This window comes from Salvelinus alpinus, chromosome 11, assembly GCF_045679555.1.
Source record: "Salvelinus alpinus chromosome 11, SLU_Salpinus.1, whole genome shotgun sequence".
NCBI lineage: Eukaryota > Metazoa > Chordata > Actinopteri > Salmoniformes > Salmonidae > Salvelinus > Salvelinus alpinus.
Window position 1 is genome coordinate 21,558,166 of NC_092096.1, and position 21,011 is coordinate 21,579,176.

At 42.6% G+C, this 21,011-nt stretch overlaps 2 protein-coding genes across 2 annotated transcripts; both read right to left on the reverse strand.

Annotated features, from left to right (window-relative positions):
- Positions 1-363: 363 nt before the first annotated feature.
- Positions 364-2,557, reverse strand: LOC139533740 (fish-egg lectin-like). Its single transcript, XM_071332056.1, has 5 exons — positions 2,462-2,557; positions 2,102-2,335; positions 1,688-1,905; positions 1,438-1,556; positions 364-844 (listed from the first exon to the last, which is right to left on the reverse strand). The coding sequence occupies exons 1-5, from the start codon at positions 2,514-2,516 to the stop codon at positions 703-705; spliced, it is 768 nt and encodes a 255-aa protein (XP_071188157.1). The 5' UTR covers positions 2,517-2,557; the 3' UTR covers positions 364-702.
- Positions 2,558-13,977: 11,420 nt separating this feature from the next.
- Positions 13,978-18,237, reverse strand: LOC139533741 (fish-egg lectin-like). The gene is made up of 5 exons (XM_071332057.1): positions 18,079-18,237; positions 17,703-17,936; positions 17,314-17,531; positions 17,057-17,181; positions 13,978-14,477 (listed from the first exon to the last, which is right to left on the reverse strand). Exons 1-5 carry the CDS (start codon positions 18,233-18,235, stop codon positions 14,336-14,338), a joined length of 876 nt encoding a protein of 291 aa, XP_071188158.1. The 5' UTR covers positions 18,236-18,237; the 3' UTR covers positions 13,978-14,335.
- Positions 18,238-21,011: the final 2,774 nt, after the last annotated feature.

Sequence of the window (21,011 nt, forward strand, 5' to 3'; positions counted from 1 at the left end):
TACTTAAAATAAGGAATTTTTACTTTTGATACTTATGTACATTTTAGCAATTCCATTTACTTTTAATACTTAAGTATATTTCAAACCAAATACTTTTTGACTTTTAATCAAGTAGTGTTTTACTTGGTGACTTTCACCTTTACTTGAGTTATTTTCTAATAAGGTATCTTTACTTTTACTCAAGTATGACAATTGATTACTTTTTCCACCACTGGTTTAATGTTGTGTTGTGTAGTGGCTTTGCTGGAATGTATCTAAAACAATTTGATCTGTTTGCCACACCAACATGTACATGCTAAAATCACCACTGGCAGAGCAAACTAACATCCCCCTGTTCAATATGAAAAAAAAGAAACACGGAAATTACAATAGCTTCAAACTGAATGTTTATTTTAGCGGGAAATGATTATATAATGAGACAATAAGCATTGAAAAGGATTCCATCCATCTCTATGAATGACCGTTGAAGCACAGCAAAACCCATGTGGCTGGTGAGCAAGATCATTATTAAGATCAGTGATTACTATTGACAGAGATAAAGTACTGAACAGTATAGGTAGAGTAGTAGGTTTTAGAATGAAGGATTCTTATGAACTAATGTTGGGCATTCTCAAGCAGAAGACTGTTCCAGAAAGAGACATCAATGAGTTAGCATGTGATCTTTAGACAGATCCCGAACAGCCATCAGATGCAGAGGAGAGGCTAATGTGTGCACACCATGGTGACGCCAGACTTGGAGACGACCCAAAGACGGCCAAGGTCGTAGGTCACGTGGCCCATGCGCATACACATTGGGATATTGCTCCATCCAGTGCCCTCTGGTTTACTGGCTGTGATGCCGTCTCTGTTGAAGAAAAGGATGAGGTTCACATGTTTTAAAGATTATCCATATTTTTAAATACATCCAATTTTGGACTTTATTAATTATATAGCTATTGATTTTTGAAGAATATAACTTATAAATGCCTATTGAGCTTAATACAACTGCATCAGAAGCCAAAATGTAAGCTTTTACTCAATTGTTTGTTTGTTTATAATAACATTGTTTACATGTTCCAAAAAATATATATGTGGGGTCTGTCTGCATCCGTAGCTCCATGTATGAATATGAGAGTGGTTACATTTGTCTAACTACATTCCTCAGCTGTTTACCAAAACAAGTGGTGGGAAGTACATGTAGTTGTTTTTATCACAAACTGTAGCTTTACAGGACATCCCACTTTACATATTCTACCTTACACTGTCTACACATTTCTTTATAAGTCTATTATAAGTTTAGATCTGATTTCATTTTCCAGATATTATTTATGTATCTATTTAAGTGTTTCTGTAAAAAGCTTCACAAGCATATACATAAAGAATAATAATTATAGGTTATTACTACAAGTTGAGTGGGAAAAGGTTGGAACCATACACATAGTTCAGTAGCAACCTTACCTGGTATAAACACTACCCGCATAGTTGACCCCAAAGACACTACCATCAGTTGCCACCTCAATCATGGAAAGCTTGCCTTCAATTTGACTCCACCCCTTGTTTTGGCAGTCTAGATTCAGCTGGAAAAACAGATTCAATCAGGGTTTTAGGACAATTTCAACAGTTATAATATGAAACAGTTTTAAAATAACTGACACTCTCCATCCTCTACTACTCTGCTCCAGCTCTCACACTCTTTCCCAGATCTTACACTCATTAAGTAGATATCATCATTCTTGTTGACTGCCCAGCACCCAAAGGGTCCACAACTGTAGTACTTCACAGCTCCTGGCAATCCTGTCCATGGAAGGGGTGAGTCAGGTCCCTTGTAGCCAACTGTGGCACTACGTGTCAGACAGTATGGAGTATCGTCCATGTTGGCCCCCACAATAAACTGTTCACCTCCAGCATCCAACTGTTTCAGAAGGCCTGAAGACCACAAAGACAGACAGACGGACGGACAAGCAAACAAGTAACACTTATGTGTGAGTACTGCAAAATGACTTACAATAACAATGTTAAACTTGTAAAACATGAATAATTTTTCCAAGAACAGCTGATGGTATCAGGAAAGCTAAGAAGCATGTGTCCTCTGGATAAATATTGAGTAATGCTCTCCACTTACCTGCAGCTTGCACCCAGTTACCGGCCACATACTTGTAGATTGAGTCTGCCTTGTTGACACCCCAGATCCCTGCTGGTCCTACAGTGATATGCTTCAGGGAACCAGGCAGGCGGATCCATTCATCACCTACCAGGTAGTAGGGGATTTGACTTGTGTCCGTAGCAACCACTTGCCCCAGTCCTGCATCGATCTGCATCAGATTCTTGATATCCACTACAGGCTGACAGTCCCAGGCTATGAAGACACCAGATCAAAGACACATCAGTAGAGTACAGCAGCAAAAAGGAGGATGAAATTATGGAGCCAACTTGATGACCAATTCAAAGTTGATCAAGCATGTTTCAGATGATGGTAACTTACCATGACTGATGACCAGGAGACAAAGGACCAATAGGACGGCTGCAGTGGCTCTCATGATGTCTCTGTTGATCTACAGTATAAATCTGGTTGTAGTTTGGTTGAACACATACTTTGTCCCCTCATATATACAGCCCTGCAAACAGCTTTCAACCCCCATAAAATAATTATTAATGAGCTATCTATATTTGACAAACAACCTGTTCCAAGGAAAAGTTAACAGGAGGAGGACAAACAACCTGTTCCGTTGAAAAGTTGACAGGAGGATATAACCCCACCCTCTCCCACACAAAGACACAATAATAATATAAAAGCCTTAAAACCTGTTATGGCTAGGCGTGCCTCAAGCGACCCACCTCGACAACATCCGGTGAAATTGCAGAGCGCCAAATTCAAATTATAGAAATATTTAACATTCATGAACACACAAGTGTCATACATCAAAATAAAGCTTAACTGCTTGTTAATCCAGCCGCGGTGTCAGATTTAAAAAAGGGTTTACGGCGAAAGCACACCATGCAATTATCTGAGGACAGTGCCCCGCATACAAAAGCATTATTTTGTTTTTAAACCAGGCAGGTGCGCCACAAAAGTCAGAAATAGCGATATAATAAATGCCTTACCTTTGAAGATCTTCTTCTGTTGGCACTCCAAAAGGTCCCAGCTACATCACAAATGGTCCTTTTGTTCGATAATGTCCTTCTTTATATCCAAAAAAACTCAGTTTAACTGGCGCGCTTCATTCAATAAACCACCGGTTTCCCTCCTTCAAAATGCATACAAAAAGAAATCCCAAACGTTACCAATAAACTTCTCCAAACAAGTCAAACAACGTTTATAATCAAACCTCAGGTACCCTAATATGTAAATAAATGATAATAACGATTCTCCGTCTTAAATTTTGTCTTTACTGGAGATTAACAACAAAGAACGTGTTCTCATCCACACACATGAAAACACTACAGCCAATGAGAACCACTTAAAAAAACTACAAATTCTAGCAAATTTTTCCAAAAACAAGCCTGAAACTCTTTCTAAAGACTGTTGACATCTAGTGGAAGCCCTGGGAACTGCAATCTGGGAGGATTTAACCTCATAATAAACATGACAGCCATTGGAAACAGTGGTAGGCTGAATTTTTTGGGGGGGATGGTTTGTCCTCTGGGTTTCGCCTGCCATATCAGTTCTGTTATACTCACAGACATTATTTTAACAGTTTTAGAAACTTTAGAGTGTTTTTTTATCCAAATCTACCAATTATATGCATATCCTAGCTTCTGGGCCTGAGTAACAGGCAGTTTACTTTGGGCACGCTTTTCATCCAGATGTCAAAATACTGCCCCCTAGCCCAAAGAGGTTTTAATGAGCAATTTATATTTGACAAACAACCTGTTCCAAGGTAAAGTTAATGGGAGGTGGATATAATCTCCACCTGCACACACAGACAACCATGCGCGCACACACACACACACGCACAATATGAGATATGATCATATTGTGGCAAAATCTTGCACAGAGCCTTCAGCAGTAAGGAAGGAGGAGATAAAGACCGCTCTTTCAGCTCTCTGGGAGGAAGCTCTTGGTTGGCGCGACAGTTTGATTGTGTGTGCTATGCTGCAGAAGTCCTTGTTTATTTTCAGTGTGTTAAGTTTCTAAAGTGTTTAACTCAATCATCGTGACCGCTCTAGGTCGTGGTTGGAGGAGATAAAGACCGCTCTTTCAGCTCTCTGGGAGGAAGCTCTTGGTTGGCAAGACAGTTTGATTGTGTGTGCTATGCTGCAGAAGTCCTTGTTTATTTTCAGCGTGTTTAGTTTCTAAAGTGTTTAACTCAATCATCGTGTGACCACTCTAGGTCGTGGTTGTTATCGTTTGGGACCGCACCGGATATGGATCGTATGGATTAGTAGCAACATTGTTGAGAAGCTTTGACATACAAGCCAATAAACCATCAGACGGTCAGACAGTACAACTGCAAGTCAACAGCTAAGATCTTTCTTTCTCTCTTTCTCTTCCCTCTATCGTTCCAGTGCTTTACACTGCAGCAGACTTTCTATTTTTCAAATGCACTTCCCGTTGATGTTCATTAGAGCTGGACTATTATTGCCCTGCCAGAACTATTTGGGTGGACATTTTAGTTAAAAGGGAGGTTGCTTGCAAGTTGTGTATTGTTATTTGAACTGTATTGAGGTGGGGTGTACTAATGATATGTGGCCGAGAAGATTGTGGACATTTTAAGGCCTTTGTTTTGTCTATGAACATCCCCCACATTCATACCCTCTGCACTCCTCCACTGGAAGGTAATCCAGATTATTGCAAATCCTCTGTTGATGACTGGGTTCTTTCTTGTAAATTGTTTCTATGAAGTTGCCGTTCAATTGCTCTGCCATTATTATTATTATTATTGTATGAGGTATTCTTGGTGGGGTTACCCCTGTGCTGTGATGTGGGTTTTATATGGTGTGTCTTCTCTTTTCTCTCCACTGGCTATCTGGTAAACATGCTATACTCTAGGCAGTCTCTTCTGCTGATGTGTGTGGGTCTGGTAGTGGTACTCTCTCTATTCTAATCTTTTCCTTTCGGCATGGTTAATACCTGCCTGGCACCCGAACAAAATCTTGATCTTTACCCCTCTCTAATAAATACCGCTACAATATGATAGATGAGGTGTTAATCACCAGGGCCAAGCTTCCTGCCATCTAGGACTGCAGCCACCCTAGTCATAGACTGTTCACTCTGCTACTGCACGGCAAGCGGTACCGAGCACCAAGTCTAGGTCCAATAGGCTTCTAAACAGCTTCTACCCCCAAGCCATAAGACTCCTGAACATCTAATCAAATAGCTACCCAGACTATTTGCATTGCCCCCCCCCCCCCCCACATCTTCTATGCTGCTGCTACTCTCTGTTATTATCTATGCATAGTAACTTTAATAACTCTACCTACATGTACATATTACTTCAATTACCTAAACTAACCAGTGCCCCCGCACATTGACTCTGTACCGGTACCCCCTGTATATAGAACTCACTATTGTTATTTTACTGCTGCTCTTTAGTTATTTGTTACTTTGTGACACCTAACACATGTGACACAAAACATTTGATATGATTTAATCAAGGAATAAAGATGAATGATTATTTAGATAGTCCCATATAGATGGTCATACTGTCAACAATTCATCTTGTGATCAGTAAAAGCATGCTAAGGTTACAGTTATTGTTCGTACAGACACCACCAGTCTATCTCTCATACGTGGTGCAGGGAATAACAGCCCCAGAGCCGGAATAGGTTATAAAAGATAACCTCTGAAACACAGCAAAAACAATCTGTGTTGTGAGCAACATGACCATGCCCAAAAGTTTTTACACCCTGATGAAAAAGCCTCCCAGAAGGCTCTATTGATGACATGGTGATATTAACACCATAACCAGCACAGACTTTTGGGGGCGTTATGTAAGGGATAATCAACGAGGGGATATGCGTTCTATGGAAAATAATGAACAACGTGGAAGGAACTAGCGGCGTGGAACTGACCTTCCATGGAGTTGCATTATTTTACAGAGCGCATAGAGCCTAGAGTTGATTATCCATGTAATACCATTGCTGTAAATTAACACATTTTGCTGCTAGTAATGTGTTCATTTATAGGTAGAAATGTGTTCAACATCCACTGAACTAGTTTACTAGATAGCTACCGTAGTTGTCTTGGTAACCAAACAGAGACTTACCAGTTTAGCTAAACAAACCATCAGTCCTAGCTTGCTATTATGAAAATCGAATTCAACAATGCCAATAATGTTTTCAATTTGACTTTTGCAGGCTCAAAAGCAGCTCAAACGTAGAACATGTAAGCATGAATTTGCCATTGAATTCTCCCATGCTGATATACTGTGCGCTATAGAGAAATAATGCACACTCTAGAATGCCCTTCAAGCCCTTACATTTTTTTATTCAACAATCATTTTAAAAAATATATCATTTATTAGGATCCCATAACTGTTGCGAAAGCAGCAACTATTCTTCCTGAGGTCCACACAAAACATAAAACATGACATTGTCACGACGTGGCCCTTTTGGGTGTATATCGTAGCTCACCCCCTCTCTCACTCTCTCTCCCACCACAGGTTTTATAACAGTCATAAATTCTTGGGAGAAACTCTCTTCGCTGCCATGGAGTATTGAGGGAGTGAGCCTATCTCAGTCTCTCATTGGATCTCCCATTATCTCAGTCTCTCATTAGATCGCCCATTATCTCAGTCTCTCATTGGATCTCCCATTATCTCAGTCTCTCATTGGATCTCCCATTATCTTAGTCTCATTGGATCTCCCATTATCTCAGTCTTTTATAGTATTTACACAATGGTTTCACTTTCACACCTGCCTCTAATTTAACACATTACAGTACTTTCTATGGATTATTATCATAAGTAATGCACTGATGTGGTGAAATTATATATAGCCTGTCAAGATGTGTTGCATGAATTCCCAATGGAAATATATTTACATTGAAAAAGTATTTAATTATTAGGCCTATTGTCAATATTTCACAAATTTTCAGCATAGAATGGGAAAATATATGTTTGACAAGCATCTCCCTTGTCCCACCACTTGGCACCGCGCATAGGCATGGTCATGGTTGTTAGTAAGTTTACACACATTTTCTGCGTGGAAATTCATGGTTTACGCACAGATTTGTGCCTAAGCACGGTTGATAAATGAGTCCCCTGCAGCATTCCAGGACCTGGGTTGCCTACCCCTGCATTATAGTCTTTAGTCCAGCGTTTCCCAAACCCGGTCTTGGGGACCCCAAGGGGTGCATGTTTTGGTTTTTGCCCTACCCTACCAATACACAGCTGATTCAAATAATGAACTTATCATCAAGCTTTGATTATTTGAATTAGCTGTGTAGTGCTAGGGCAAAAAACAAAACGTGCACCCCTTGGGTCCCCAGGACCGAGTTTGGGAAACGCTGCTTTAGTCACAGGTCGTCTAGAAGGGTGTGGTGGCAAGGATTATTCCTATTTGAATTTTCTTCTTAAAGTTAACATGGCTGCCAAGAGTGCCCCTACCGTGCATGGTCAGATGAAACAACACCTTGAGAAAACAAAGGCGTTCCAAGGCTGTCTTCAAGTGTTTCCTTATTTATCTTGGCTGACTGTTTTTTTTCATGATTAGAGTTCTGTACAAATCCACTTTTTCCAAATCCTGGGAAAGTGTGTCTGCCAATTGAAGAAAGTGTAAAGCTCACACTGTTCATAATACCAGGTTAATGGAGAAAAACTGTATACTAAATTTAATACATAAGGAACTCCAGCCCACTGGTGATCTTGATTCTCTACACATTAATGGATTTTGTCAAACAGCATGCTGGTAGGATCTTCATGACTACAGCCTTGAAATAGGTTCAATCATTAATCAATTCATCCATACAAAAAAGGTTCCAAAAGGGTTCTTCGGCTGTCCCCATAAGAGAACCCTTTTTGATTCCACGTAGAACTGGACCAGCCGTTGCTGTGTTTTGGACTCTGGTGACCAGCCTTCGCTGTGTTTTGGACCCTGTTGACCAGCCTTCGCTGTGTTTTGGACCCTGGTGACCAGCCTTTGCTGTGTTTTGGACCCTGGTGACCAGCCTTCGCTGTGTTTTGGACCCTGGTGACCAGCCTTCGCTGTGTTTTGGACCCTGGTGACCAGCCTTCGCTGTGTTTTGGACCCTGGTGACCAGCCTTCGCTGTGTTTTGGACCCTGGTGACCAGCCTTCGCTGTGTTTTGGACCCTGGTGACCAGCCTTCGCTGTGTTTTGGACCCTGGTGACCAGCCTTCGCTGTGTTTTGGACCCTGGTGACCAGCCTTCGCTGTGTTTTGGACCCTGGTGACCAGCCTTCGCTGTGTTTTGGACCCTGGTGACCAGCCTTCGCTGTGTTTTGGACCCTGGTGACCAGCCTCCACTATGTTTTGGACCCTGGTGAACAGCCTTCACTGTGTTTTGGACACACATAATAATGGTGATGCTGGTATGCTGAGGACCAAGCTGGTCCATGCTCGTCCATGTTGGTCAAGCTGATCTGACCACGCCCATCATTATCATATTTCCCAGCATTCTCTATTGCAGTTAATTTTTTGAATTGTTTGTTTTAAAATATTTTTTTCTTGCTGTGTTTTTGCATGTACATTGATTGATTAATTCATCTTATAAACTGAGTGGTGACAGCCGTGGTATATCAGACAGTTTACCACAGGTATGACAAAACATATATTTTTACTGCTCGAAATACATTGGTAATCAGTTTATAATAACAATAAGGCACCCTAGGGGTTTATAGTGTATATGGCCATTATACCACGGTGTAACGGTTGTTCTCCTCCTCATCTGAGGAGGAGCATGGATCGGACCAAAACGCAGCTTGTGGAGAATACATGTATGCTTTATTTTAAAGAAGACGAAACGGAGAATACTGACAAACTATACAAAACAACAAACGACGTCAACAGACCTGAACATGTGAACTTACATATAACGAAGAACGCACAAACAGGTACAGACTAAACAAAACGAAACAGTCCCGTGTGGTACAAACACTGACACGGAAGACAATCACCCACAAACAAACGGTGTGAACAGCCTACCTTTATATGGTTCTCAATCAGAGGAAACGTCAAACACCTGTCCCTGATTGAGAACCATAAGGCTAATTACCAATGCACCTAAACATAGAAACACATAACATAGACTGCCCACCCAGCTCACGTCCTGACCAACTAAACAAAGCTAAACAAAGGAAAATAAGGTCAGGAACGTGACACACGGTTAAGGGCTGTTCTTATGCAGGATGCAACGCCATATACCACACCACCTCGGTTATTACTGCTTAAGTGACCAATTTTTGATCATGCCTGTGATAACGTTTCATTCCCTCTAAACATGTTAAATTCTCAAGAGTAAATCGTCTGTAATGCTTAAACCATATATGGTAGAAACATGGCTTCTGGAATATTGTTTTTCTGATGGAATTCTCTATTGAATGGAATTCTGTCTGCTAAAGTAAGCCCAATTTCTGTGAAGAACAGATTGAACTTGTGCGCTGTCCTCTTTTGCATCAGAAGTCAATGATTCGTCAACTAGGTATTCATTGGGGAGGGATTTTAATTTTATCCTTTTATTAAGGATTTCATTGATAGTGCCCCACATTGGTCTTGTGCTTCGATAGTTCACTAACATAGTATACTTTTTGGTTGTTTTAATATTTAGATTTAGTTTGTTTCTGTATGTTTTGAATCTCTTATGGTTGTATGGAATGCGTTTGAGAGTGGGTAGCATAATTTAGTCAGCCAGAGTTTTCATTTGACTATTTTAGTCGTTTTTATTTTTTCAGAGAAAGCAAGAAAATACTCAAGACTGAGGATGGCTCAACAACATTGTAGTGACTCTACAATATTAACCTAAATGACAGTGAAAAGAAGAATACAAATATACAGAATATATGCAACAAGGCACTAAAGTAAAATTGCAAAAAACACGGCAAAGGAATACACGTTTTGGCCTAAATGCAAATCCTTATGTTTGGGGCAAATCCAACACAACACATCACTGAGTAACTGCCTCCTTATTTTAAAGCATGGTTGTGGCTGCATCATGGTATGGGTATGCTTGACATTGGCAAAGACTGGGAAGTTTTTCAGGATGAAAAGAAATGGGATGGAGCTAATCACAGGCAAAATCTGTTTCAGTCTGCTTTACACCAGTCAACAGAAGAGGAATTCACCTTTCAGCAGGACAATAACCTACAACACAAAGCCACATCTACACTGGAGTTGCTTACCAAGAAGACAGTTAATGTTCCTGAGTGGCCAAGCTAGAGGTTGACTTAAATCTGTTGAAAATTTATGGCAAGAAAATTGTTGTCTAGCCATGATCCCCAACACCTTGACAGCACAATTTTTTTCACAAATATGGGCAAATATTGCACAATCCAGGTGTATAAAGCTCCTATGAGACTCACATCTGTAATCACTGACAAAGGTGCTTCTAACATCTATTGACGAAGAGGGTTGAATACTTATCTAATCAAGGTAATTAGTGTTTTATTTTTCATTAATTTACATTTAACTTATTTTTTTTAAATTACAAAAATATAATTAAAAATATATATATTTTAATCCCACTTTGTAAAACAATAAAATGTGAAGAAATGCAAGGGGTGTAGACTTTCTATAGACACTGTATTTCAACATGCAAACACAGAAAACGTATTCAGAACATGTAAACTGTCACGTTCCTGACCTTGTTTTCCTTTTGTATAGTTGTGTTTAGTGGGTCAGGACGTGAGCTGGGTGGGCAGTCTGTGTTGTTTGTTCTATGTTAAGTGTCATTGTTAATTGACCTTGTAGGGTTCTCAATCAGAGGCAGGTGTTTGACGTTTCCTCTGATTGAGAACCATATATAGGTAGGTTGTTTCACATTGTTTGTTGTGGGTGGTTGTCTTCCGTGTCTGTGTATGTCGCACCACACGGGACTGTTTCGTTTTCGTTCGTGTATGTAGTCTGTTCCTGTTCGTGCGTTCTTCGTATATTGTAAGTTCGTTTGTTCAGGTCTGTTGACTTCGTTTATTATTTTGTAATTTCTCAAGTGTTCTTCGTGTTTCGTCTTTGTTTAAATAAATCATTATGTATTCATCACCCGCTGCGCCTTGGTCCAATCTCTCACCTAAAGACGACCGTTACATAAACACAGCAAACGTTTTCAGAACATGTAAACACAGCAAACGTATTCAGAACATGTAAACACAGAAAACGTATTCAGAACATGTAAACACAGAAAACGTATTCAGAACATGTAAACACAGAAAACGTATTCAGAACATGTAAACACAGCAAACGTATTCAGAACATGTAAACACAGCAAACGTATTCAGAACATGTAAACACAGCAAACGTATTCAGAACATGTAAACACAGCAAACGTATTCAGAACATGTAAACACAGAAAACGTATTCAGAACATGTAAACACAGCAAACTGTCACGATCTATCACAAGGATGACGCTGGAGAGACGAAGCAGGTACGGGGAGTAACATTTAATAAATAACGGACATGGAACGAGACATAAACAGCTTAGCAAACAGAAAAACAATCAATGCAGAAGCAGGGAACAGAGCTGGGGAACTGACACATATAGGGGAGGAAATGAACAGGTGATAATAGAGTCCAGGTGAGTCCAATAACGCTGATGCGCGTGACAAGGAAAGGCAGGTGTACGTGATGGATGGCAGGAGTGAGTGATGCAAGGCATTCTGGCGCCCTCAAGCGCCAGGGGGAGGGAAAGAGCGGGAGCAGACGTGACAGTACCCCCCCACTAGGGGCGCCACCCGGCGTCCCACCTGGGCAAACCGGCCGAGACATGGGCGCTGGGCAAGCCGGTTGAGGCGTGGAAGCCCGACGAACCGGCTGGAGCGTGAGAGCCTGGCGAGCCGGCTGAGGCATGGGAGCCTGACGATCCGGCTGAGTCCAGACGCCTGTCGATCCCGCTGAGGAAACCCGATGATCCGGTGGATTGTGACGTGGGATGGGAAGCCACCGAGCCAACCGAGGCAATGAAACCTCTCGAGCCAGCCAGGGCATGAAAGCTCGACGGGCTGGCTTAGGCACCCCCGGTTCCATCGGCGGCAGAATCCACCCCCGACGTCACCGACAAAACAAACAACAAACAAACAAAAAAAACTCCTGGACAGGCTGGGCAGACAAGAACTGACGATCCAGCTGAGGCCCGACGTGGGATGGGCGCCATCCGAGCCAACCGGGGCAAGGAAACCTCTCGAGCCTGCTAGGGCGTGGAAGCCCGACGAGCAGGCTAGGCACCCCCGGTTCCATCGGTGGTGACCCAGAGCCGATGCCACTATACCAACCAGAACGCCAGTACTCCCCGATGCTTCGTGTGATGGCTTCTGCATTCTGTCACGATCTATCACAAGGATGACGCTGGAGAGACGAAGCAGGTACGGGGAGTAACATTTAATAAATAACGGACATGGAACGAGACATAAACAGCTTAGCAAACAGAAAAACAATCAATGCAGAAGCAGGGAACAGAGCTGGGGAACTGACACATATAGGGGAGGAAATGAACAGGTGATAATAGAGTCCAGGTGAGTCCAATAACGCTGATGCGCGTGACGAGGAAAGGCAGGTGTACGTGATGGATGGCAGGAGTGAGTGATGCAAGGCATTCTGGCGCCCTCAAGCGCCAGGGGGAGGGAAAGAGCGGGAGCAGACGTGACACAAACGTATTCAGAACATGTAAACACAGAAAACGTGAAGAGAAAAAAGTGCTTCATCACCAGGTGACATTACACAACCCTCCTCTCTCCCGGATACCAAGTCTTCATTGAACAGGTGGAACAGGAAGCCATCACTAGTCAAAGCTGTGTGCAGGTCTATAAAGTGCAAAGTCCTTCAAGGGGATAATTGAAGTCTGGCGTACAACCAGACTTATACTGTAGATCTACAGAGACATCATGAGAGCCACTGCAGCCGTCCTATTGGTCCTCTGTCTCCTGACCATCAGTCATGGTAAGTTACCATCATCTGAAACATGCTTGATCAACTTGGAATTGATCATGAGTTTGGCTCCATAATTTCATCCTCCTTGTTGTTGGTGTACTCTACTCATGTATTATTCTCTTTGTGCTTTGTTTATGTGTCTTTGTGTCTGTGAGCTCTACTCATTAGGCTTTGGTGTCAAAAGAAGAAAATGACCTATATGGAGATAGCACTCCATGTAGCTGTCCATGCTGTCACTGAAACAGTCCATGAAAATGATAGGATGTGTGCGCTCTAAATGCTTAGAAAGAGTAGAAATCTTTTGGGTTCCATGTAGAAACCTATAAGGAAAGGGTTCTACCTGGAAAAGGGTTATTCAACGGGTTCTCCTATGGGGACAGCCGAAGAACCCTTTTAAGGCTCTAGATAGCACCTTTTTTTCTAAGAGCAGGCTTTATAACTCTGGTTTATTGAAATGACCATCGAACAGCAGGAAATCTCCCACATTGATCCTTTAGCGTTTGTGAAGTTTTAAGCAGGTGTCCCCCTCTGCTGCATGTTAATACATGTTCAGTATTGGGAGGGTGGGGGGGATAGTCAGGCTATTTACAGAGCAATATGGTCTGCAAAGAGTTTCCACAATATGTTTACATTCTAGGCAACTAGTCATTTGTTAATAATAAATTACACATTTGCCTCAAAGAGTAGTGTAATGATTAGTGGGTAGTTACCCATCTTTAATAGAGCACACTGTAAAAGGTGTTGTCAAATATGTACCTGACACTACATCAATAAGGCACCTGTCAATCAAACTATGCATCAGGGAACTAAAGGTTCAGTTCCAGTTCCTGCACACTGTAGCACTGTAACACTCTAGTCTTATTTAACTTTCTAAGTAAGAAGATTCACAAAACAGATCTTTAACTGTATATTTGCAGAGCTACCTTAAATCCTCCATGTTCAATATGGTTTCAAACACACTGAAATGAGTTTCAAAATTAATGCTTTATTTGCAGGAAATTATTATATAATGAGATAATGACAAGGATTCCATTCAATCCTTTTGATGACCTCTGAACCACAGAAAACAATGTGGATCGTAACCGTGCCCAAGTTTACACTACGATCAAATAGTAGCCATGGCAAAGCTCTAGATCAGTGATTATAATTGATAGAGATAAAGTACTGAAAAATATAGTTAGAGAGATAGGTTTTAGAATGAAGGATTCTTATGAACTAATGTGGAGAATTGTCAAGGAGGAGGCTGTTCCAGAAAGAGAGATCAATGAGTTAGCAAGTGAACTTTAGACAGATCCCGAACGGCCTTCAGATGCAGAGGAGAGGCTAAGGTGTGCACACCATGGTGACGCCAGACTTGGAGATGACCCAAAGACGGCCCAGGTCGTAGGTCACGTGCTTCATTGGCATGTACATTGTGATATGGCTCCATCCAGTTCCCTCTGGTTTACTGGCTGTGATGCCGTCTCTATGTTGAAGAAAGAGGTGGGGTTCACGTTTTAAAGCTTATACATTTTTTAAAGTACATACAGTACATTTTTGGACTTTAATAATTGTATATAGCTATTGATTTTTGAAGAATATAACTTCTGCCTCTTGAGTTTAACAACCGCATCAGAAGCCAGAATGTAAATTTTTTCCCAATTGTTTGTAAACAATGTTATTGTAAACAAACTATGCATACTGTCACGTTCGTCGAATGGAGGAGACCAAGGCGCAGCGTGATATGAATACATTCTTCTATTTATTAAAACGAAACGAGGAACACTTAAACAAACTAATACAAAACAACAAAACGAACGTGAAGATATATATATATTAAGTGCAGACACAGGCAACTAATACATAGACAATAACCAACGAAATACCCAAGGAATATGGCTGCCTAAATATGGTTCCCAATCAGAGACAACGATAAACAGCTGCCTCTAATTGAGAACCAATCTAGGCAACCATAGACATACAAACACCTAGACTAGTAAACACCCCATAAACATACAAAACCCCTAGACAAGACACAACACTTAAATCACCCTTGTCACACCCTGACCTAACCAAAATAAAGAAAACAAAGAATACTAAGGTCAGGGCGTGACACATAGCTTCAATAAACATGTTTCAAACAACAAAAAATATGTGGGTCTTTCTTTGCATTCATAGCTCCATGTATGAATTTGAGAGTGGTTACATTTGTCTAGCTACATTCTTCAGCTGTTTACCAAAACAAGTGGTGGGGTGTCTGTGTACTTGTATTTTTATCACAAACTGTAGCTTTAAAGGACATCCCACTTGTACATATTTTACCTTACACTGTCTACACATTTCTTTATAAGTCTGTTATATGTTTAGATCTGATTTCATTTGACTTATTTTATTTACAGTGGCAGGAATAAGTATGTGAACCATTTGGAATTACGTGGACTTCTGCATAAAATGGTCATAAAGTCACAACAATAGACAAACACAGTCTGCTTAAACTAATAACACACACATTTTTTCATGTCTTTATTGAACACACCATGTAAACATTCACAGTGCAGGGTGGGAGAAGTATGTGAACCCTATTTTTTAATTACTGGTTGACCCTACTTTTGCAGCAATAACCTCAACCAAACATTTTCTGTAGTTGCGGATCAGACCTGCAAAACGGTCAGGAGGAATTTTGGACCATTCCTCTACACAAAACTATATCAGTTCAGCAATATTCTTGGGATGTCTGGTGTGAACCATTCTCTTGAGGTCATGCCACAGCATTTCAATCGGGTTGAGGTCAGGACTCTGACTGAGCCACTCCAGAAGGCACGTTTTCTTCTGTTGAAGCCATTCTGTTGTTGATTTACCTCTGTGTTTTGGGTCGTTGTCCTGTTGCATCACCCAACTTCTGTTACGCTTCAATTGGCAGACAGATAGCCTTACATTCTTCTGCAAAATGTCTTGATAAACTTGGGAATTAATTTTTCTGTTGATGATAGCAAGCTGTCCAGGCCCTGAGGCAGCAAAGCAGCTCCAAACCATGATACTCCCTTCACCATACTTTACAATTGGGATGAGGTTTTGATGTTGGTGTGCTGTGTTCCTTCCAAACAACTCAACTGTAGTTTCATTTGTCCACAGAATATTTTGCCAGTAGCGCTGTGGAACATCCAGATGCTTTTTTGCGAACTTCAGACGTGCAGCAATGTTTTTTTTGGGCAGCAGTGGCTTCTTCCGTGGTGTCCTCCCATGAACATCATTCTTGTTTCACATATCGTATACTCGTCAACAGAGATGTTCACATGTTCCAGAGATTTCCATAAAGTCTTTGAGCGTTCTGCGCTGTGCTCTTGTAGTCATATTTGCAGGATGGACACTCTTAGGGAGAGTAGCAACAGTGATTCATAGACAATTTGTCTTACCGTGGACTGATGAACATCATGGCTTTTAGAGATACTTTTGTAACCCTTTCCAGCTTAATGCAAGTCAACAATTCTTAACCTTAGGTCTTCTGAGATCTCTTTTGTTCAAGGCATGGATCACATCAGACAACGCTTCTTGTGAATAGCAAACTCAAATTTTGTGAGTGTTTTTTACAGGGCAGGGCAGCTCTAACCAACATCTCCAATCTTGTCTCAATGATTGTACTCCAGGTTAGCTGACTCCTGACTCCAATTAGCTTTTGGAGAAGTCATTAGCCTAGGGGTTCACACACATTTTCCATCCTACACTGTGAATGTTTACATTATTTATTCAATATAGACAAGAAAAATACAATAATTTGTGTGTTATTAGTTTAAGAAGACTGTGTTTGTCTGTTGTTGTGACTTTTATGACCAATTTATGCAGAAATCCAGATAATTCCAAAGGGTTCACATACTTTTTCTTGGCACCGTATGTATCTATTTAAATGTTTAATTAAAGAGCTTCACAAAGCATGTACAGAAAGGATCAGAGTGATTAAGAAATATATAATTATTATTAGAAGTTATTATTACAAGTCATTTTCAAATGAGTTAATAATGTTGAGGGGAAAAGGGTGGAACCATACACATAGTTCAGTAGCAACCTTACCTGGAATAAACTTGGCCTGCAGAGTTGACCCCAAAGACACTTCCATCAGTTGCCACCTCAATCATGGAAAGCTTGCCGTCAATGTGCCTCCACCCATTGCTTAGGCAGGTGTCTCTGTTCACATTCTGGAAACAAACATACAGTCAATCAGCGTTTAAGACAATTTCAACAGATATAATATGAAACAGTTAAAATAACTGAGACTCTCCACCCACTACTACTTTACTCCAGGTCTCACACTCTTTCCCAGATCTTACACTCATTATGTAGATATCATCATTCTTGTTGACTGCCCAGCACCCAAACGGTCCACAACTGTAGTACTTCCCGCTTCCTGGCAACCTTGACCCTGAATAGCTTAAGCTTCGACCCATGAAGTCAAGTGTGAAACTTCTTTTCAGACAGAATGGAATATCATCCTTGGTGGCTCCCAGAATAAACTGGTCCCCCCCAGCATCCACCTGCTTTGTACCGGCTGTAGACCACAAAGACAGAGACAGCAAACATGAAGTATGCATCTGTGAGTATTGCCAAACTATTTACAATGGCATAATGTTGAACATTAATAATTTAATCTGATGGTAATCAGGAAAGATAAGAAGCAGGTGTACTCTGGATTCATAATTGGGTAATGCTCTCCACTTACTTCTAAAATGCACCCAGTTACCGGCCACATACTTGGAGATTTTGGTTTCGCTGTTGATACTCCAGATCCCTGCTGGTCCTACAGTGATATGCTTCAGGGAACCAGGCAGGCGGATCCATTCATCACCTACCAGGTAGTAGGGGATTTGACTTGTGTCCGTTGCAACCACTTGCCCCAGTCCTGCATCGATCTGCATCAGATTCTTGATTTTCACTACTTCCTGACAGTCCCAGGCTATGGAGACACCAGATCAAAGACACATCAGTAGAGTTCAGCAACAAAAAGGAGGATGAAATTATGGCGCCAACTTGATGATCAATTCCAAGTTTAATGTAGAGCTGCCTATAAAATACGTTTTCAGATGATGGTAACTTACCATGACTGATGGCCAAGAGACAGAGGACCAGTAGGACGGCTGCAGTGGCTGTCATGATGTCTCTGTAGAGCGACAGTATAAGTCTGGTTGCAGTTTGGTTGGAAACAGACTTTTCCTTCTTATATAGATAGCCCTGCGACAAGCTTTCAATCCCCATGAAATTATTATTAATGAGCTATTTATATTTCACAAACAACCTGTTCCAAGGAAAAGTTAACGAGAGGAGGATATAACCCCACCCTCTCCCACACACAGACATGCAATACCAGTAGATCGGCTGCAGTGGCTCTCATGATGTCTCTGTAGATCTACAGTATAATTTTGGTTTTACACCAGACTTCAATTGTCTCCTTGCAGGGCTTTGTGCTTTAATAGCCCTGCACATAGCTTTTAAAGCAATGATGGCTTCCTGTTAAACCTGTTTAACACAGAGTTGATGGGAGGCTGGACCCGGACCCGCTTTTATGGTTCCTCACTAATGGTTAAGTAAAAGACAAACAATTTATGGTAAGGTGAAAGACCCCCTTTCCTAACTGCTGCTGCCCTGCTACCTAACTGCTGCTGCCCTGCTACTGCCATGCTACCTAACTGCTACTGCCATGCTACCTAACTGCTGCTGCCCTGCTACTGCCATGCTACCTAACTACTACTGCCATGCTACCTAACTGCTACTGCCCTGCTACTGCCCCGCTACCTAACTGCTGCTGCCCCGCTACCTAACTGCTGCTGCCCCGCTACCTCACTGCTGCTGCCCCGCTACCTCACTGCTGCAGCCACGCTACCTCACTGCTGCAGCCACGCTACCTCACTGCTGCAGCCACGCTACCTCACTGCTGCAGCCACGCTACCTCACTGCTGCATCCACGCTACCTCACTGCTGCAGCCACGCTACCTCACTGCTGCTGCCACGCTACCTCACTGCTGCTGCCCCGCTACCTCACTGCTGCTGCCCCGCTACCTCACTGCTGCTGCCCCGCTACCTCACTGCTGCTGCCCCGCTACCTCACTGCTGCTGCCCCGCTACCTAACTGCTGCTGCCCCGCTACCTAACTGCTGCTGCCCCGCTACCTCACTGCTGCAGCCATGCTACCTCACTGCTGCAGCCATGCTACCTCACTGCTGCAGCCATGCTACCTCACTGCTGCTGCCATGCTACCTCACTGCTGCTGCCATGCTACCTCACTGCTGCTGCCATGCTACCTCACTGCTGCTGCCATGCTACCTCACTGCTGCTGCCATGCTACCTAACTGCTGTAGTGCCGCTACCTAACTGCTGCAGTGCCGCTACCTAACTGCTGCAGCCATGCTACCTAACTGCTGCAGTGCCGCTACCTAACTGCTGCAGTGCTGCTACCTAACTGCTGCAGCCATGCTACCTAACTGCTGCAGTGCCGCTACCTAACTGCTGCAGCCATGCTACCTAACTGCTCATGCTGCAGCCATGCTACCCAACTGCTGCAGCCATGCTACCCAACTGCTGCAGCCATGCTACCCAACTGCTGCAGCCATGCTACCCAACTGCTGCAGCCATGCTACCCAACTGCTGCAGCCATGCTACCTAACAGCTGCTGGCCCGCTACCTAACAGCTGCTGGCCCGCTACCTAACAGCTGCTGGCCCGCTACCTAACAGCTGCTGGCCCGCTACCTAACAGCTGCTGGCCCGCTACCTAACAGCTGCTGGCCCGCTACCTAACAGCTGCTGGCCCGCTACCTAACAGCTGCTGTGTTTCAGACATAAGGAAGTGGATGGCTGCAAACTTTCTACTTTTAAACTCGGACAAAACAGAGATGCTTGTTCTAGGTCCCAAGAAACAAAGTGTCACGTTTGTTATACGAATGAGACCAAGGCGCAGCATGGTATGCGTACATTCTAATTTACTAAAAGAATGAACACTGAACAAAACAAACAGTGACGCTAATATGAATAGTGCAGACAGGCAACTAAACATAGCACAAGAACCCACAAACACCAAAGGGGTAATGGCTACCTAAATATGATCCCCAATCAGAGACAACGATAAACAGCTGCCTCTGATTGGGAACCATACCAGGCCAACATAGAAAAGAAAAAACTAGACTACCCACCCTAGTCACACCCTGACCTAACCAAAATAGAGAAATTAAAGGTTCTCTAAGGTCAGGGCGTGACATACATGGGCTTGCTCCTACCTATCTTTTCGATTTGGTCCTGCCGTACATACCTACACGTACACTACGGTCACAAGACACAGGCCTCCTAATTGTCCCTAGAATTTCTAAGCGAACAGCTAGAGGCAGGGCTTTCTCCTATAGAGCTACATTTTTATGGAATGGTCTGCCTACCCATGTGAGAGACGCAGACTCGGTCTCAACCTTTAAGTGTTTATTGAAAACTCATCTCTTCAGTAGGTCCTATGATTGAGTGTTGTCTGAACCAGGAGTGTGAAGGTGAACGGAAAGGCACCGGAGCAACAAACCGCCCTTGCTGTCTCTGCCTGGCCGGATCCCCTCTCTCCACTGGGATTCTCTGCCTCTAACCCTATTACAGGGGCTGAGTCACTGGCTTACTGGTGCTCTTCCATGCCGTCCCTAGGAGGGTTGCGTTTCTCCTGTCTTCTCCTGTCTTATCCGGTGTCCTGTGTGAATTTAAGTATGCTCTCTCTAATTCTCTCTTTCTTTCTTTCTCTCTCTCTCTCAGAGGACCTGAGCCCTAGGACCATGCCTCAGGACTACCTGGCATGATGACTCCTTGCTGTCCCCAGTCCACCTGGCCGTGCTGCTGCTCCAGTTTCAACTGTTCTGCCTGCGGCTATGGAACCCAGACCTGTTCATCGGACGTGCTACCTGTCCCAGATCTGCTGTTTTCAACTCTCTAGAGACAGCAGGAGCGGTAGAGATACTCTGAATGATCGTATATGAAAAGCCAACTGACATTTACCCCTGAGGTGCTGAC